Source organism: Salvia miltiorrhiza, chromosome 1, assembly GCF_028751815.1.
Source record: "Salvia miltiorrhiza cultivar Shanhuang (shh) chromosome 1, IMPLAD_Smil_shh, whole genome shotgun sequence".
NCBI lineage: Eukaryota > Viridiplantae > Streptophyta > Magnoliopsida > Lamiales > Lamiaceae > Salvia > Salvia miltiorrhiza.
In genome coordinates, this window is record NC_080387.1 from 56,866,912 (window position 1) to 56,884,751 (window position 17,840).

At 37.0% G+C, this 17,840-nt stretch overlaps 1 protein-coding gene and 2 long non-coding RNA genes across 4 annotated transcripts; 1 reads left to right on the forward strand and 2 right to left on the reverse strand.

The window, feature by feature from the left end:
- Positions 1–1,056: 1,056 nt before the first annotated feature.
- Positions 1,057–5,171, reverse strand: LOC130997247 (uncharacterized). The gene is made up of 3 exons (XR_009093023.1): positions 4,529–5,171; positions 1,911–1,973; positions 1,057–1,288 (listed from the first exon to the last, which is right to left on the reverse strand). It is a non-coding gene; the product is annotated as an uncharacterized LOC130997247 (long non-coding RNA).
- A 2,349-nt stretch (positions 5,172–7,520) lies between these two features.
- LOC130997255 (uncharacterized) lies at positions 7,521–11,636 on the reverse strand. Of its 2 annotated transcripts, none has more exons than XR_009093027.1 (3): positions 11,204–11,636; positions 8,375–8,437; positions 7,521–7,752 (listed from the first exon to the last, which is right to left on the reverse strand). It is a non-coding gene; the product is annotated as an uncharacterized LOC130997255 (long non-coding RNA). The 2 variants fall into 2 exon arrangements; XR_009093026.1 differs by lacking the exon at positions 11,204–11,636 and adding an exon at positions 10,993–11,072.
- A 312-nt stretch (positions 11,637–11,948) lies between these two features.
- LOC130997265 (TNF receptor-associated factor homolog 1b-like) lies at positions 11,949–14,429 on the forward strand. The gene is made up of 6 exons (XM_057922533.1): positions 11,949–12,140; positions 12,408–12,536; positions 12,615–12,769; positions 12,870–13,143; positions 13,211–13,380; positions 14,138–14,429. Exons 1-6 carry the CDS (start codon positions 12,106–12,108, stop codon positions 14,302–14,304), a joined length of 930 nt encoding a protein of 309 aa, XP_057778516.1. The 5' UTR covers positions 11,949–12,105; the 3' UTR covers positions 14,305–14,429.
- The last annotated feature ends 3,411 nt before the right edge of the window (positions 14,430–17,840 follow it).

The window sequence follows — 17,840 nt, forward strand, 5'->3', positions numbered from 1 at the left end:
TACAAAGCCACAATCTAATAGAATACTCCAAAAGGCAAAGAATGTATTAAATTAAAACTTTGATATCATGATATCATCACCATTCCCGAACACACCAAAGCCACAATCCGTTTAATTTGAAAAAATTTCAGAGGAAATTAGAGGCCAAGTGAGAAACAAAATACAAAATCAGTAAAAACTATATTTGAAACTGTAGCAATTTTTCATGGATTGATTTAATTGCAAATCAGAAAATCAATCAAATTCCAATGTCATTTAAGAATTTCAACCCAAAATGCAACCTACTTTTTCTAGAGAGAAAAGCAGCAGATCAAGCAGGAAGAAAATTAGCTACAGTCGAATCTATAATCATTTTAATTCTTCTTTCATTAATTTTCACAGTTTCAAAGAATCAATTCGATTATCACACCTATAAATCGAATAGGAATTACCTTGTTGAAAGACACGATTCATTCTTAAGGCATACCTCTAATATTGACTCTTGCAGAAAAGACGAGATTCTTTCCTAGGACATAACATCAAAAATGGGGATAGAAGAACAATCGTGTAAAGAGAAAAGTAGAAGAAAAAAATATTAGCGTAGAGAGCATAAACAGAATAAAATCTGCAGGAGCGGTCACAATAATCTGCAGGAGCGGTCTTATTGTAAGGACTAAATGCCTATATGTATAAGAAATACAAAGTTAGGTTTAGGTTTAGGTCAATCTGTTGGAGTTTGTTTTATTGTGAGGACTAAATGCCTTTTATGTATAAGAGATACAAAATTAGGGTTAAGTCATTAAATATGGAAATATATACTTTATACTTACAAGGGTTCATAACATAATTTAGGAAGACGAGGAGTTTCCTCTAAAAAAAAAGGAAGACGAGGAGTCTCATAACATAATTGTCACGACCGGCCTTAATTAAGGATAATTAATCCGGGAAAAACCATGACTGGGGAAGGGAAATTACGAAGCGGGTTTAGAAAGGGGTGCATAAAAGAATACTCAAAGAGCTTGGATACGCGTGAAATATTCCTTAAAAAGGAAAAAGGCATAGTTCGCATAAAAAGGGTACTCAAAGAACTTGTATACGCGTTATATTCCTTAAAAGGAAAAAGGCATCGTTAGGGGCTTGGCTAAAACATTATCAGAGTTTGCAACGGAAGGTGTAACTGAAATAATCAGTGTTTACAGCGGAATGCATAACTGAGATACATGTATGAAGACATGTATCCTTTCTGAGCCTACTTTAAGTTCAACAAAAACTCCACTCAGCAACACTTCATCGCCCATCACAACTCAACCTGCACAAACATAAACATACGAAGGGCTGAGTACAAGAGTACTCAGTGGGCAGTGCCAAGCATATAACATAATATCAACAACAAAACACAACTTCGCATAAGAGGCATAAGTTTCTTTCAAATCCTTTGCTCATTAAACATTTCCATATTCATAAACAGCATGAGCGCATTCTTCATCATTAACAATCATCAACACGCATCGTGTCGTGGAGAAGGCCTTCCTCAACGAACACGGGCATCGCACCGTGAAGGGGGCCTCCCTCAGCGGTCACGGCATCGTACTATTGAGGGAGGCCTCCCCCAATAGACGCTGTAACACTGGCATACTGGCATCGCGCCGCTAGGGAGGCCTCCCTCAGCGGACACGGGCATCGCGCCGTGAGGAAGGCCCTCCTCAGCGGACACGGCATCGTACTGTTGAGGGAGGCCTCCCCCAACAGACGCAAGCATCAAACATAAGCATAAACTTATCAGCGTAAAGCATTCAAGCGTAAATAAGCGTAATCAAGCGTAAATCATTTAGCGTAAAGCATAATAAAGCATACCACACTTGAAGATCCAATTTGCATTTTAAAGCATAACACATGCATAGCATTTTATTTACGCGTAAGAAATTGCCCACCTGATAGCAAAGTTTTGCTAAGGTACTCTAACTCCTTGTGTAGTTCTTACTCTTGCGCTTGACCTTAATCACGAGAATATAAAATAAGACATTGCCTCGAGGAAAATTCTTAATTAATGAGAAAGCGTAATTTAACTATGCATGAATCTGGTATGCATGAACTAATCTTCTGAGCGATTATCGGGAATTCTACTATTAATCCTCGTTAATAGATTTAGCTAATTCTCGTCTAACGCGATCGAATAAAACTGTGATTCTTCCTTCCTCATCGAAATATTCTAGTCGTGAAATAAACCTCGCCTTTGTACTCGATCGGAAATAGGACTAACTCGGCTTTAAACGAGGTGTGACCTCGTAGAAATTTATCGGGCTTTTCGATAGAAACATAATTACTAATGTAACCTCAAATAATTAATAGGCTCAAAAGAAAGTAGCCAATTAATTAAATAAACCAGTGGCTTTAAAGAAATAAATGATAATAGTTCGCTTTAAAGTCTGAAATCCAAAACAATAATTAATAAACTGGGCGGCTCATTCACTGATAAATAATTGGGCTCCATCAAAATAATTACTGCAAGGCTTAACTTAAGAAGTAGCTTCAGCCCAAGTGATGATAGAAATTAATGTGGGCTGGAAAGAATAAATCTCAGTCCAATAGGCAATTTAATCGGCCCAAATGATGAATTAAACTGGCCCAACGAAATATAAATGGGATTAGAATAATAACCCATCGTAAAATAAGCATCAGTCCAATCTTTAAAATAATTCAAGCCCAATAGAAATAATGGGAATGGCCATTTAAATTAAAGACTGGCCCATTTCGAATTTATTTGTGAAAGCCCAAGCAATTAAAATAAAATCAAGCCCAGCTTAAAATAATTCGGCCCACAATAAATTAAAAGGAAAAGCCCAATTACCTTAAAACAAGCTAAAAATTTCGGCCCAACTTAAATAAAAAGAAGCCCAAATCTTTAAAACACAAGCTCAAAATTTTCGGCCCAACTTAAAAAAATAAATTAGGCCCAAATTAAATTAAAATCAGAGGCCCATAAGTAACTAAAATCAGCCCAATTTAAATTAAAATCAGAGGCCCATACAGTAATTAAAATCGGCCCAAAATTTATATAACTGAAGGCTGAACTATTAATTAAAATTGAGTCCATGTTAAATAAAAAGAGCAGTCCAGACTAATTAAAATCATTTAAACGAGCCCAACAAAAATAGCCCCAAAACTCAAGCCCAAACTGACTTAAGCCCATTCACTTTCCTTCTACATTTTCGGCCCAACGGAACAACTCAAGCCCAACACAATTATAATTCCAGCCCACAATTTAAAATTGGATCAATCATAAATGGAAATTTATCTGGGCCTAATTTAATAATCTCGGCCCAATTAAATAAAAATTTGGAGAGGCCCAAATGAAAATAATAGTACACAGCCCAAACTCTCTCTCTTTAAACTCTCGGATCTCGGTCTCTCTCTCTTTCTCAAGGCCGATACTCTCCTTCTTTCTCAAACAGACGCACGGCGCTCCTCTCTCTCTCGACCTGCTTCTGGCCGAGGAGTACGCCGCCTCCAATTCCGGTCGTTCTAGTCGGCGCTGCGCCTGAGCCCGCGCTCTTCTCCTCTCTCTAAATCATCTTCTCCACTGTTCTTCCGCTGAATTCGTCCATGGCAAAAAGGCGAGCCCTGAAACGAGCCCTAACTCAAGAAGTCATCGCCGCTGTCGCTGCTACTCCTTCGCCCGGAATCAGCGATTCAGCCGGCGCTCTCTCATCCTGTCATCTCAATTCATCAATTCCCCAACATAACTCCCCCTATCTCCAAAATCGAAAACACATCGCAGCACCACTTCTTCTTCCTCGAAGATTCACCGCCGCCGCTGGCACCTTAAGCTCCGGCGAAATCGGCATCAAGTCGTTGGAGTACCGGCGAGGCTGCAGCCGGCCACTGGCGCTGCTCCCTTCGTCTGCTCACCTCTCCTCCCTCACCCTTCTCGATTGAGGCAAAAGGGATGAGCAGTCCACCGCTGCCTTCTTATAAATCCGGCGAGCGGTTGCGTCCTTCTCTCCGGCGCAGGTCGACGCCTTCGCATCGGAGCTCCTTTCTGGTTTGGTCCGGCGAGCAGCAAGCACGCAGGTGCGCCTCCGATACATGTCTTCCAGAGTTAGCGTCGGCTCTCGATTCTTTATGAAGCATCGTCGTGCACGTCCTCCAGATATGTCGTGATCGTCTACGGCTCCGTTACCTCGACAAAGCAGGGCAGTCATTGCTTCTTAGTGTTCGTCACGGCAGCAGGGGTTCGCCGTCCCCTTGGGTTCGTCCAAACCGGCAGCCGGCACTACATCTTAAAGCTAAGTCCTAATCTCTTATCTCAGTTGATGTTCAGTTGGTAATGGTCTGGGAAAAACTCTTATAGCTTGTTGTTCTAGAGTGCAGCCTATTTGTGAAGTTTATAATTCCTTCTGTTGTAAAGTAATTCTCTATTGTACAACATATCTTGGCTATTTCGTGTATATGAACTGTGATTATGTAAGGAATTAATGGCGTGTGGCTTTGCTACTGCATCATAAAAATTCTTATGCATATATCTTATGAAAAGAATACATATACATACTGATTGTATATGCAGATGCCTTGATGAGATATTGAATGTGTATGCCTTGTTCATGTGGTGAGTTGAAACTGGAACAATTGGTTGTTTAAACATACTGTAAAAATGAAATCAGCGAGAAGGTTACAAGATGGAACCTTAAGTTGAGCTACTGAAAACCTGAATGTTTTGGCTTTAAGGAAATTGACATATTAATTGAATTGAAGAATGAAACCTTTTATGAAAAGATCCCGTTGTTGCTGTTGTTAATCTGCTGTTGTTAATCTGATGGACGATGGAAGTTCGGATCAACCAGCTGATGAAATTCTTGGTTGTGAGAGAAAACTTATGAATTGATAGACGTGTGGGGATAAAAGGGCATGGTATAAAGTGGTAGATGGTGGAAGGAATTGTGGGAAACAAAGGATGGTGGCAACACTTTTTCTTTTCTTTTCTTTTCTTTTCTTTTTATTCTTCTTTATGCAAATGCTAAATTATTGTGGTGTAATTGGAAGGTATGAACGAAAATTGGTTGTAATAGTTTGTAAAGTATGAGAATGAGATTGATGAATAAATGAAGTATATCCTCATGCCTTGGTGATGCTAATACTGTAATATGAATCTAGATTAAATCTGTAGATTTAATCTGCGTTGCAGTCGGAAATAATTCCTCGACTTCTAGTAGCACTAATAAAATATAACTGCTTCTGTTTTTCGATTAATAAATAACATGACTTTGCTAAGTCAGTTATAACTTGGAAATAATAATTATTGAATGGCTCAATAATCCTCGTCGCGTTTTTCTCATACGTTATAAAAGTATAAAGCTAAAATAATAACTCTGTCTCTGATAAAAAAAATCAGGATCATAAACTGGATTCATATATAACTGGCAGCTGGGTTTCATTTACTGAAAGATGCGATATTAACTATCGCGATACCATATTAAATAAAAATAAAAATGCGGGTCATTACATACTACCCCTCTTAACAAAAATTTCGTCCCGAAATTTGCATATATCTGCTAAAACAGTTCGGGGTATTTTCCTTCATCTTGTCTTCAAGTTCCCGCGTAGCTTCTCTTGTCTGCGGTGTCTCCATAAGATCTTCACTAATGTGATTGAGGCTGATTTCGCAAGTGTCCACGTATTGCTGGCAAGGGGGTACGGGTGTTCTCAATTGCTGAACCTCGTTATTTGTTGGGGTATTGCGTGGAGTAGTGACCTTTTTGGCCACAATTGTAACAACCCTTAGTCCCAGCTCGACAAACACTCCTATGCATCTTACCGCAATTTGGGCAAGGTGAAATTCCTTTCTGACCTTGGTTACCTCTAGTTGGCTCGAGGTTAGTCTGTGCCTCGTGCCTTGGTTGAATAAACTGTTCAGCCCGTTCCTTTTCTTGCCACACTTTCTTACTAGTCTGATTGATATTGTCTTCGTTGCTGTCCCACTTGCGCTTCCTTTTGAGAGTATGTGAGGCTCCTAGTAAGTCGTTTGGCGTTGAGATCAATGGTGGGGCTGACTTGTCTGACGGCATTGCAGCTTCAATGTCAAGTGCCCTGTTCAGAGACTCCGTATATGAGAGTCCTCCGTGACTTGCTAGAGCCATCCTGATCTCGTGTCGCAGACCGGCACAAAATTTCTCTGCCATCTTCTCATCTGTGTCCACTTGTTGCGGAGCAAACCTAGACAGGTTGCAGAATTCCTTGTCGTATTCAACCACAGATTTCTTTCCTTGCTTTAACTCGTAGAACTCAGCTTCTTTCTTCTTCCTATAGCTTTTCGGAATATATTTATCATATAATCATGTCTTAAAATCTTCCCAAGTATAACTTGCCCATTGTTCAGGTGTCAGAATTTTTCGACGTGCTTCCCACCAGAAATCCGCTGATCCTGTTAGCTGGAATGAGACGCAAGATAGGCGCTCCTCATCAGTACAACGTAGGAAGTTGAAAATGCGTTCTATTGCACGCACCCAAATCTCAGCTTCAGCCGGTTCACTCGTTCCGTCAAACGTAGGTGGATTTTGCCTTAAAAAGAGTTCTTCGACTCTCCTAGTTGGGGGCGGAGGGGGTGGGTTATGTCCTCGAGCATCTTGTGGTTCTTCTGGTACAGCGTTACGGTTTCTGCGATTGTTATTGTTTCTCACAGGGCGTCCTCTCTTAGGTGGCATTCTGATAGCAAGGATGTGCCAATTAGTACACTCTAGCATAATCTAATACAATCCTCAAAAGAATTCTTGTACATGTTAACTTAATATAACTTGTAAACAAGTCATGACTCCAATGACATCATTGATCATTGATGTAGTAAGCTTTAAGGGTCCTTAGCATCTCAAATCTATGAGTCATAACAATCCTTAAACATATAATATCACATCATCTAAACTGGATACTTAAGCATAAGTCATGGAGATTTATAGTGGCTATAAAATCATGAGCTTAAAAATTATTCTATACGCATCACTTATCTTGCTGCCTTCACTATAGCCACCAAAAGATACAATCTAATTTCTTCTATGTTTGCTTCTATGTTCTGTCGTAGTGGTGATCTCATATCTTAATAGCTCTATGTTCGTAGGAATTCATTCCATAGGCATACTTAATCGTGTTTGCATAAATCATTTCATTCAACAACATAACATAGCTATTAACAGTTACACACTTTGTCACTTTTTGTAAACATTATCTCAAAACTTGAAATAGCTTACCATTCTGCTTCGTTGAGTGTGATGCGATGAAGTGCTGAGCTTTGTCGATTGAACTCTAGACACTTTAGTGATCCATTCTAAGTTTGGCTTAAATAAACTCTTAGGCTCAGAGCAAACGAACTGCTCTGATACCACTCTGTCACGACCGGCCTTAATTAAGGATAATTAATCCGGGAAAAACCATGACTGGGGAAGGGAAATTACGAAGCGGGTTTAGAAAGGGGTGCATAAAAGAATACTCAAAGAGCTTGGATACGCGTGAAATATTCCTTAAAAAGGAAAAAGGCATAGTTCGCATAAAAAGGGTACTCAAAGAACTTGTATACGCGTTATATTCCTTAAAAGGAAAAAGGCATCGTTAGGGGCTTGGCTAAAACATTATCAGAGTTTGCAACGGAAGGTGTAACTGAAATAATCAGTGTTTACAGCGGAATGCATAACTGAGATACATGTATGAAGACATGTATCCTTTCTGAGCCTACTTTAAGTTCAACAAAAACTCCACTCAGCAACACTTCATCGCCCATCACAACTCAACCTGCACAAACATAAACATACGAAGGGCTGAGTACAAGAGTACTCAGTGGGCAGTGCCAAGCATATAACATAATATCAACAACAAAACACAACTTCGCATAAGAGGCATAAGTTTCTTTCAAATCCTTTGCTCATTAAACATTTCCATATTCATAAACAGCATGAGCGCATTCTTCATCATTAACAATCATCAACACGCATCGTGTCGTGGAGAAGGCCTTCCTCAACGAACACGGGCATCGCACCGTGAAGGGGGCCTCCCTCAGCGGTCACGGCATCGTACTATTGAGGGAGGCCTCCCCCAATAGACGCTGTAACACTGGCATACTGGCATCGCGCCGCTAGGGAGGCCTCCCTCAGCGGACACGGGCATCGCGCCGTGAGGAAGGCCCTCCTCAGCGGACACGGCATCGTACTGTTGAGGGAGGCCTCCCCCAACAGACGCAAGCATCAAACATAAGCATAAACTTATCAGCGTAAAGCATTCAAGCGTAAATAAGCGTAATCAAGCGTAAATCATTTAGCGTAAAGCATAATAAAGCATACCACACTTGAAGATCCAATTTGCATTTTAAAGCATAACACATGCATAGCATTTTATTTACGCGTAAGAAATTGCCCACCTGATAGCAAAGTTTTGCTAAGGTACTCTAACTCCTTGTGTAGTTCTTACTCTTGCGCTTGACCTTAATCACGAGAATATAAAATAAGACATTGCCTCGAGGAAAATTCTTAATTAATGAGAAAGCGTAATTTAACTATGCATGAATCTGGTATGCATGAACTAATCTTCTGAGCGATTATCGGGAATTCTACTATTAATCCTCGTTAATAGATTTAGCTAATTCTCGTCTAACGCGATCGAATAAAACTGTGATTCTTCCTTCCTCATCGAAATATTCTAGTCGTGAAATAAACCTCGCCTTTGTACTCGATCGGAAATAGGACTAACTCGGCTTTAAACGAGGTGTGACCTCGTAGAAATTTATCGGGCTTTTCGATAGAAACATAATTACTAATGTAACCTCAAATAATTAATAGGCTCAAAAGAAAGTAGCCAATTAATTAAATAAACCAGTGGCTTTAAAGAAATAAATGATAATAGTTCGCTTTAAAGTCTGAAATCCAAAACAATAATTAATAAACTGGGCGGCTCATTCACTGATAAATAATTGGGCTCCATCAAAATAATTACTGCAAGGCTTAACTTAAGAAGTAGCTTCAGCCCAAGTGATGATAGAAATTAATGTGGGCTGGAAAGAATAAATCTCAGTCCAATAGGCAATTTAATCGGCCCAAATGATGAATTAAACTGGCCCAACGAAATATAAATGGGATTAGAATAATAACCCATCGTAAAATAAGCATCAGTCCAATCTTTAAAATAATTCAAGCCCAATAGAAATAATGGGAATGGCCATTTAAATTAAAGACTGGCCCATTTCGAATTTATTTGTGAAAGCCCAAGCAATTAAAATAAAATCAAGCCCAGCTTAAAATAATTCGGCCCACAATAAATTAAAAGGAAAAGCCCAATTACCTTAAAACAAGCTAAAAATTTCGGCCCAACTTAAATAAAAAGAAGCCCAAATCTTTAAAACACAAGCTCAAAATTTTCGGCCCAACTTAAAAAAATAAATTAGGCCCAAATTAAATTAAAATCAGAGGCCCATAAGTAACTAAAATCAGCCCAATTTAAATTAAAATCAGAGGCCCATACAGTAATTAAAATCGGCCCAAAATTTATATAACTGAAGGCTGAACTATTAATTAAAATTGAGTCCATGTTAAATAAAAAGAGCAGTCCAGACTAATTAAAATCATTTAAACGAGCCCAACAAAAATAGCCCCAAAACTCAAGCCCAAACTGACTTAAGCCCATTCACTTTCCTTCTACATTTTCGGCCCAACGGAACAACTCAAGCCCAACACAATTATAATTCCAGCCCACAATTTAAAATTGGATCAATCATAAATGGAAATTTATCTGGGCCTAATTTAATAATCTCGGCCCAATTAAATAAAAATTTGGAGAGGCCCAAATGAAAATAATAGTACACAGCCCAAACTCTCTCTCTTTAAACTCTCGGATCTCGGTCTCTCTCTCTTTCTCAAGGCCGATACTCTCCTTCTTTCTCAAACAGACGCACGGCGCTCCTCTCTCTCTCGACCTGCTTCTGGCCGAGGAGTACGCCGCCTCCAATTCCGGTCGTTCTAGTCGGCGCTGCGCCTGAGCCCGCGCTCTTCTCCTCTCTCTAAATCATCTTCTCCACTGTTCTTCCGCTGAATTCGTCCATGGCAAAAAGGCGAGCCCTGAAACGAGCCCTAACTCAAGAAGTCATCGCCGCTGTCGCTGCTACTCCTTCGCCCGGAATCAGCGATTCAGCCGGCGCTCTCTCATCCTGTCATCTCAATTCATCAATTCCCCAACATAACTCCCCCTATCTCCAAAATCGAAAACACATCGCAGCACCACTTCTTCTTCCTCGAAGATTCACCGCCGCCGCTGGCACCTTAAGCTCCGGCGAAATCGGCATCAAGTCGTTGGAGTACCGGCGAGGCTGCAGCCGGCCACTGGCGCTGCTCCCTTCGTCTGCTCACCTCTCCTCCCTCACCCTTCTCGATTGAGGCAAAAGGGATGAGCAGTCCACCGCTGCCTTCTTATAAATCCGGCGAGCGGTTGCGTCCTTCTCTCCGGCGCAGGTCGACGCCTTCGCATCGGAGCTCCTTTCTGGTTTGGTCCGGCGAGCAGCAAGCACGCAGGTGCGCCTCCGATACATGTCTTCCAGAGTTAGCGTCGGCTCTCGATTCTTTATGAAGCATCGTCGTGCACGTCCTCCAGATATGTCGTGATCGTCTACGGCTCCGTTACCTCGACAAAGCAGGGCAGTCATTGCTTCTTAGTGTTCGTCACGGCAGCAGGGGTTCGCCGTCCCCTTGGGTTCGTCCAAACCGGCAGCCGGCACTACATCTTAAAGCTAAGTCCTAATCTCTTATCTCAGTTGATGTTCAGTTGGTAATGGTCTGGGAAAAACTCTTATAGCTTGTTGTTCTAGAGTGCAGCCTATTTGTGAAGTTTATAATTCCTTCTGTTGTAAAGTAATTCTCTATTGTACAACATATCTTGGCTATTTCGTGTATATGAACTGTGATTATGTAAGGAATTAATGGCGTGTGGCTTTGCTACTGCATCATAAAAATTCTTATGCATATATCTTATGAAAAGAATACATATACATACTGATTGTATATGCAGATGCCTTGATGAGATATTGAATGTGTATGCCTTGTTCATGTGGTGAGTTGAAACTGGAACAATTGGTTGTTTAAACATACTGTAAAAATGAAATCAGCGAGAAGGTTACAAGATGGAACCTTAAGTTGAGCTACTGAAAACCTGAATGTTTTGGCTTTAAGGAAATTGACATATTAATTGAATTGAAGAATGAAACCTTTTATGAAAAGATCCCGCTGTTGCTGTTGTTAATCTGCTGTTGTTAATCTGATGGACGATGGAAGTTCGGATCAACCAGCTGATGAAATTCTTGGTTGTGAGAGAAAACTTATGAATTGATAGACGTGTGGGGATAAAAGGGCATGGTATAAAGTGGTAGATGGTGGAAGGAATTGTGGGAAACAAAGGATGGTGGCAACACTTTTTCTTTTCTTTTCTTTTCTTTTCTTTTTATTCTTCTTTATGCAAATGCTAAATTATTGTGGTGTAATTGGAAGGTATGAACGAAAATTGGTTGTAATAGTTTGTAAAGTATGAGAATGAGATTGATGAATAAATGAAGTATATCCTCATGCCTTGGTGATGCTAATACTGTAATATGAATCTAGATTAAATCTGTAGATTTAATCTGCGTTGCAGTCGGAAATAATTCCTCGACTTCTAGTAGCACTAATAAAATATAACTGCTTCTGTTTTTCGATTAATAAATAACATGACTTTGCTAAGTCAGTTATAACTTGGAAATAATAATTATTGAATGGCTCAATAATCCTCGTCGCGTTTTTCTCATACGTTATAAAAGTATAAAGCTAAAATAATAACTCTGTCTCTGATAAAAAAAATCAGGATCATAAACTGGATTCATATATAACTGGCAGCTGGGTTTCATTTACTGAAAGATGCGATATTAACTATCGCGATACCATATTAAATAAAAATAAAAATGCGGGTCATTACAATAATTTAGGAAGACGAGGAGTTTCCTCTAAAAAAAAAGGAAGACGAGGAGTCACAGCGGCGATTTATATTATTGCTTCAACCCCACCTTTTAATCTATCCAAGTATTTCCTAACTAGAAACTACAAAACTCGCTTCAATTAAGATCTTCTTCCTACAACAATGAGTGACGTCTCTGCTTCCAGTGGATGTGAACGGTTTGTGTTCAACACTTTTACTCAGTTATAATACATTTTTTTCCAATACTATTTGTTGCGCACGACCATATATAGAATAATGATTTATTTTGTATTAGCGTTAATTATATGCTTAAATGCAACGAAAATGGTACAATTAATATATTTGATTTCATTTAAAAACCAAACAGAAGCCTTCAATTATTTTTGTAGGTCTTGTTTTTGAGCAACTAGCTAATCTTTTGATTTTTGGTGTCTTGGTTATTGTTACATATTAATATTTGTTAGATTTTTTGAGGAAACGAGGGATGTTTCGCCTGCGAACTTGCTGATGAAAATTGAATGTTTTTCGTTATTCTCAAAGTATGGGATTGACAAGTACGAATCCAGGACATTTGAAGCCGGAGGCTATAAATGGTGAGGCTCTGTTTCCTCTATATATATTTGTGTTATTATGAGTTTGTTGAAACCAAGATTTGCTACTAATTTGGACAGGAAACTGATAATATATCCTGATGGTGAAAACGACTACCTTTCTGTATACTTTTCCATTGCTGATGCTGAATCCCTGCCTGAGGGGTGGGAGGTTAATGCCATATTTGCCTTCTTCGTGCACAATCAACTAATGGACAATTACCTCTGCTTTCGAGGTAATTAAATTTTATCAACTTATGTTGCTTCTGCTACTTACACAGTTTTTGAAAATTACCTAACTTAACTAGTATGATTTGATTGAAACTTGTTGGTCAGGAACAACGCGCCGTTTCAATTCTGTTATTAAAAAATGTGGATTTTCTAAGATGATGTCTAAGAAGAGTTTAATGGATCCAAGTAAAGGTTATGTTGTGGACGATGGTTGTGTGTTTGGGGCTGAAGTTTTTGTTATCAAAAGCCAACGTGTCAATGAATGTTTGAGTTTGGTTAAAGACACATCTGTGTTTAAGCGCGAATGGAAGATTTCGGGATTCTCCAAACTGGGAGATGTCTGGAATTCGGAAGAGTTTGATGTTGGAAATCACATATGGTATCTTTCTATTGCCTCTTGTATGCTGTATATTTTTTAGCATATTAAGATTTGTTTGTATAATTAGGAAAGTTCGGTTGTATCCGAACGGGGAGACTTCGCTCGAAAAAGGCCGCTATGTCTCCATCTATCTTGTGTGTGTTGGTTCAGATGAGTTTGGTCCTCATCAGAAGGTGAAGGCAGCGGTTTTGATGTTCCTAAAAGGCAAGCTCAATGCTACCCACCACTCTTACAATTGTAAGCTTTTTTCAATCTTCTTTCATTCAAACATGACACTGCTCATTTTGGAACAAACTCACCTCATTTGAAGTTGTCACACTTTCTTCCACTAGATGCATCATTTTTTGTTTTTACTTTTTACTTTGGAGCTCGTCAATGATACCTCCTACCACGGTAAAGTTTTTAAGGGTTTTCTGTTTTTTTAATCCAAGGTCCTTGATTTTCAGTGTTTTTAAAATGAGGACTATATGTTACGGAATTTGAAAATACGGACTATATGTTACAGAATTTGAAAATTAGGACTATAGCTTTCATTTTTTACATTTACACTCCTATTTCAGACCGTGATAGAAGCTATAGTCCTCATTTTGGTGTGTCAATAGGAGTGTAAATGTAAAAAATGGAAGCTATAGTCTCATTTTCATATTCTGTAAAATATAGTCCTTATTTTTAAATTGCGTAATATATAGTCCACTTTTTGAAAAACACTGAAAATGACGGTCCTATTTGAACAATTAGCTCAAGTTATAGCTACTACTATTGCACTTCCTTTTGATTTAGATCATGTTTGACAACTTAAATTTTGCATTTTACTTGCTTTTCCAACTTCAAAGTCTTGTCATTGATTTTTGTCTAGTTTTCACACTTTTGTAATTACATGTGAAGCATTTCCCTTTTTGTTGTAGCCCGCCAAGATAAATTTCAATGTTCCCATCTTTAAGAGGGTGTTTTAGGTGTATTGATATTTACTGTTTTGCTGCTTTTTTCCTTGCAGTAAATCATTGGTTTATAGCTAATGAAGGTTGGGGATTTAACGAATTTATATCAATTGATAAAATGTTCAAAAGTGGCTTCCTTGCTGACGATTGCTGCTGTGTAGGAATTGAAATCACCGTTGAAGCTGTTGTGCTTGATGCACATAAAAGGCTAAAATCTAGCTAGTTTTGATATTACTATTTTGTTAATTCAGAGAAATGATAGTAATATTTTCTATGCATCTGTTTTGGATTGTTTTGATATTACTATTTTGTTAATTCTGGGAAATGATGTTCGCTATTTCTTGTTAATTTCTTGTTTGTGATTACATTTCTGTGATTGGAGGATTTCTCAGAAAAGGCATGATGCTTCATCTTAGACTATCCCCATCAGTGACTTTCCCTCAACCCAACCTTCAATTAAAATATTCATTTCTCTCTCTTCCACATACACAACCCAACCTTTATCTTAAATCTACTCCCATTAGTGACACTCACATGACCTTTATCTTTTTTATTTTGTTTTATTTTTATTCTTATATTAATCACAATAATTTTTAAATATATTTTAAAAATTAAAATAATAGAGAAAAAAATAAAATTAAAAAAAAATTAAAATTTACTTGATCATACAACAAAAATTACACGAGTAAAACAAAATTAAAAATACATAAAATAAATTACAAATACATATAGGAAATTAAAATTACAAGTATAATAGATGCAAATTACATATTCAATTAGTCGTGCCGAATTTTGCCCATATATGCTCAATTAAATCCTTCTGAAGAGCTTTGTGAGCTTCGCGATTGCGAAGTCGATCCCTGTTGATCATGTAATTAGACAAACTTGCAATTCTGTCAGTTGAGTAGTGAATAGATACATCTTCATCTGCAGGTAAATCCATCAAAAATTCTGTGGGATCATAATAGTTTTGGTATGTGTCGTTCATCTTCCACTATCATATTGTGCATGATGATACAAGCCATCATAATTTTTCCCATCAAAATCCTATCCCAAATGAGACAAGGACGTCGAATAAATGCAAATCGAGCTTTCTGATTTTTTCCTTTTTGCTTATCTTCGCTAACGCAGATCCAAGAAGACATAAGCGCTACATCTTCTTTCACGCACCAAGCTACATTTTTTGCAGCTTTCTGATTTTTCTTTGGGTGTTCGACATCTTGAAATAAATTTCGAGAGATATTTTGTGAAATGGGATGTTCGTGAGGGGTAGAAATTTGGTTGAGGTGTGGAGAAAATTGAGAATTCTCGTAGTACTGAGAATTTTGAACATCTTCTGGATTTGAAAAATTTTTAGGGTGAAAAAAAGATCCAAAATTTGAATAATAATTGGGGTCATTTGGATCCATGGCTTCAAAATGAAGATAGAAAATAAGATTATTGAAAGATTGATGAGAAAATAAGGATATTGAAGTGGTGTTGATGAAAAAAATTTGAAGCCTATATATAGAATTTTTTTCTTAATTTTTAATTTTTTTATATTACAATAAACTATTAAAAAATAATATTTAAAATTATATATTTAATTAAGTGGCACCCAATGAAAGGGTGCCACATAATCATGACTTTCTCACGCCTCAAAGGCGGTGAACCGCCCAAAGTCACCAAGTCTTCTCCAATTTCCATTTAAATTTATAAACTCACTTGTTTGTCTTATATGGTGACACTCATGCGAGTGTCACCGATGTGAGTAGTCTTAGCTGATCATTTATGGACAACAAACATACGTTATATGTATATCGAGAAAAAGCCAGCCGACATTCACGTATATAATACGCATATGCAGTTTTACATGAAATGCCATGATTTCTACCAGGATGGACACAATTAATATTTTGTTTTTGTTTCTTCAACTATTTTTTTATTGATTTATAGCATAATATCATCACGTTGATTTATGGTTAAAAACATGTAAACGCTGTAGATCATAGAAAATTTATACATTTTGAATATATGATAATAATAGAAAATGAAAATTTTATATGTTATTCTTAATCTTAGATGTTCTTCTGGTTTTGGCACTGTATGGACTACAAAATTATATTCATATTTCAAAGAACGTTAATTATTTTGCAGTAAGTTAAATTTTCTTTATGTTTATATGTATTAATTTTAATGGGTGACTAGTGTAATACACAAGGGCTTGTTTGTTATGCATAATAAGAGTAGGATAAAATCTATAACACCCTAATATATTGTTATGTTTCATTCGGTTTTTCTGACAAGCTTTTAACGAGACAAAATATTTTTAGGGATGATCATTTAAGGAGAAGTGTTGTAAATATATTTTTCCTAGTATAGATGAAGATCAAATCCTAACTCTAGCTTAATTTGTATCTTCTTATAATATGCTCTCCAAATTTAAGAGCATTGGCATCGCACATCCTCGATGCCTTACTCGAACTCGAGTAGCCACTCGAGTAGGCGTTGCAAGTGAGTGCTACTCGAGTTATCGAGTATGCTCGATAATTTCTTTTTTTTTTTTTTTAATTCTCTTCTCCTCTTTAAAAATTTCTCTCTCCTCTTTAAAAACTAAAAAAATCAAGTAGGCTATCAAGGAACCCCAATGCAGCACTACCTACTCAATAACACAAACACTATCAAGTAGGCTATCAAGGAACCCCCAATGCGGATGCTCTAACTCTTCTTATCATATTCTCTCTACTTTCAACAAGAAAAGGGAATAGGAGAGAGAACGATAGATTTTGGGCTTTTTTAATTGTTTGTTGTGAAAACATCATTTTCATCCAATTAAATAATACAACGTCGTTTCTATTTTTGTTCACGAGCATATATTTATGTCATGTCAGCATGTTGGAATCCGACGAAATAGAAAAATGAGGGGAAAAAATGAGTAACTTTTATATACATTTTTATAAATTTTATCTTTTTTAATAATTGAATAATATGTTATTTTATTATATTATATATATTGTATTTGTCTTTTTTACTTTTAGTGTAATTTACTCAAGTTCCTTATTTATTTATTTATTTATTTTCTTTATCTTTATGTAATTAATTATTCACATATATACAAAAATTTATACATTTTAAAATCATGTATCGCCACGAGTACAACACTAATGTTGATAATTTCCATAATATTGCCTAGAAAGACCTGTTATTTATTCTTTAATTTCGTTTTAACGTGGGCGGCTAGCTACAATTGTTTATGATGATCTCTACCAGGATGGTGATACTTAATACTTTTAGTTTTTTTTTTATCTTTATAAAAAATATACTTATTTGAAACACGAACACACTATGCATGAAATTGCAAAACGAAATTTTTTTTGTCTCAAGTTAGTTGTTGTGAAATAAATTATTGCTTTAGTAATTGTTGCTATGTAGGCCGTAGTGTTATTTTTATCCAAAATAATACATTTTGGCTTGTTTGCTATGCAGATAACATTGATAATTATTAAGTATAGAATATATATTTATAATATCTTAATAGGATGTTTGCTTTATAAATTAAAGTTCTTTATAAATTGACTGGTTACTTATTATTTATAATATCTTTTAGATTTTATATGTAAAGTAATATTTTTTTATATATATTTTACCAAATGTAATATTGATATATCTAATAAAATACTTAGATATCAGCATATCACGATAAAAATATCACACATTATCTCATGCCACGATACTATATATACCATCATTTCGTTGCAACTCTGAACACAATTAATTGCA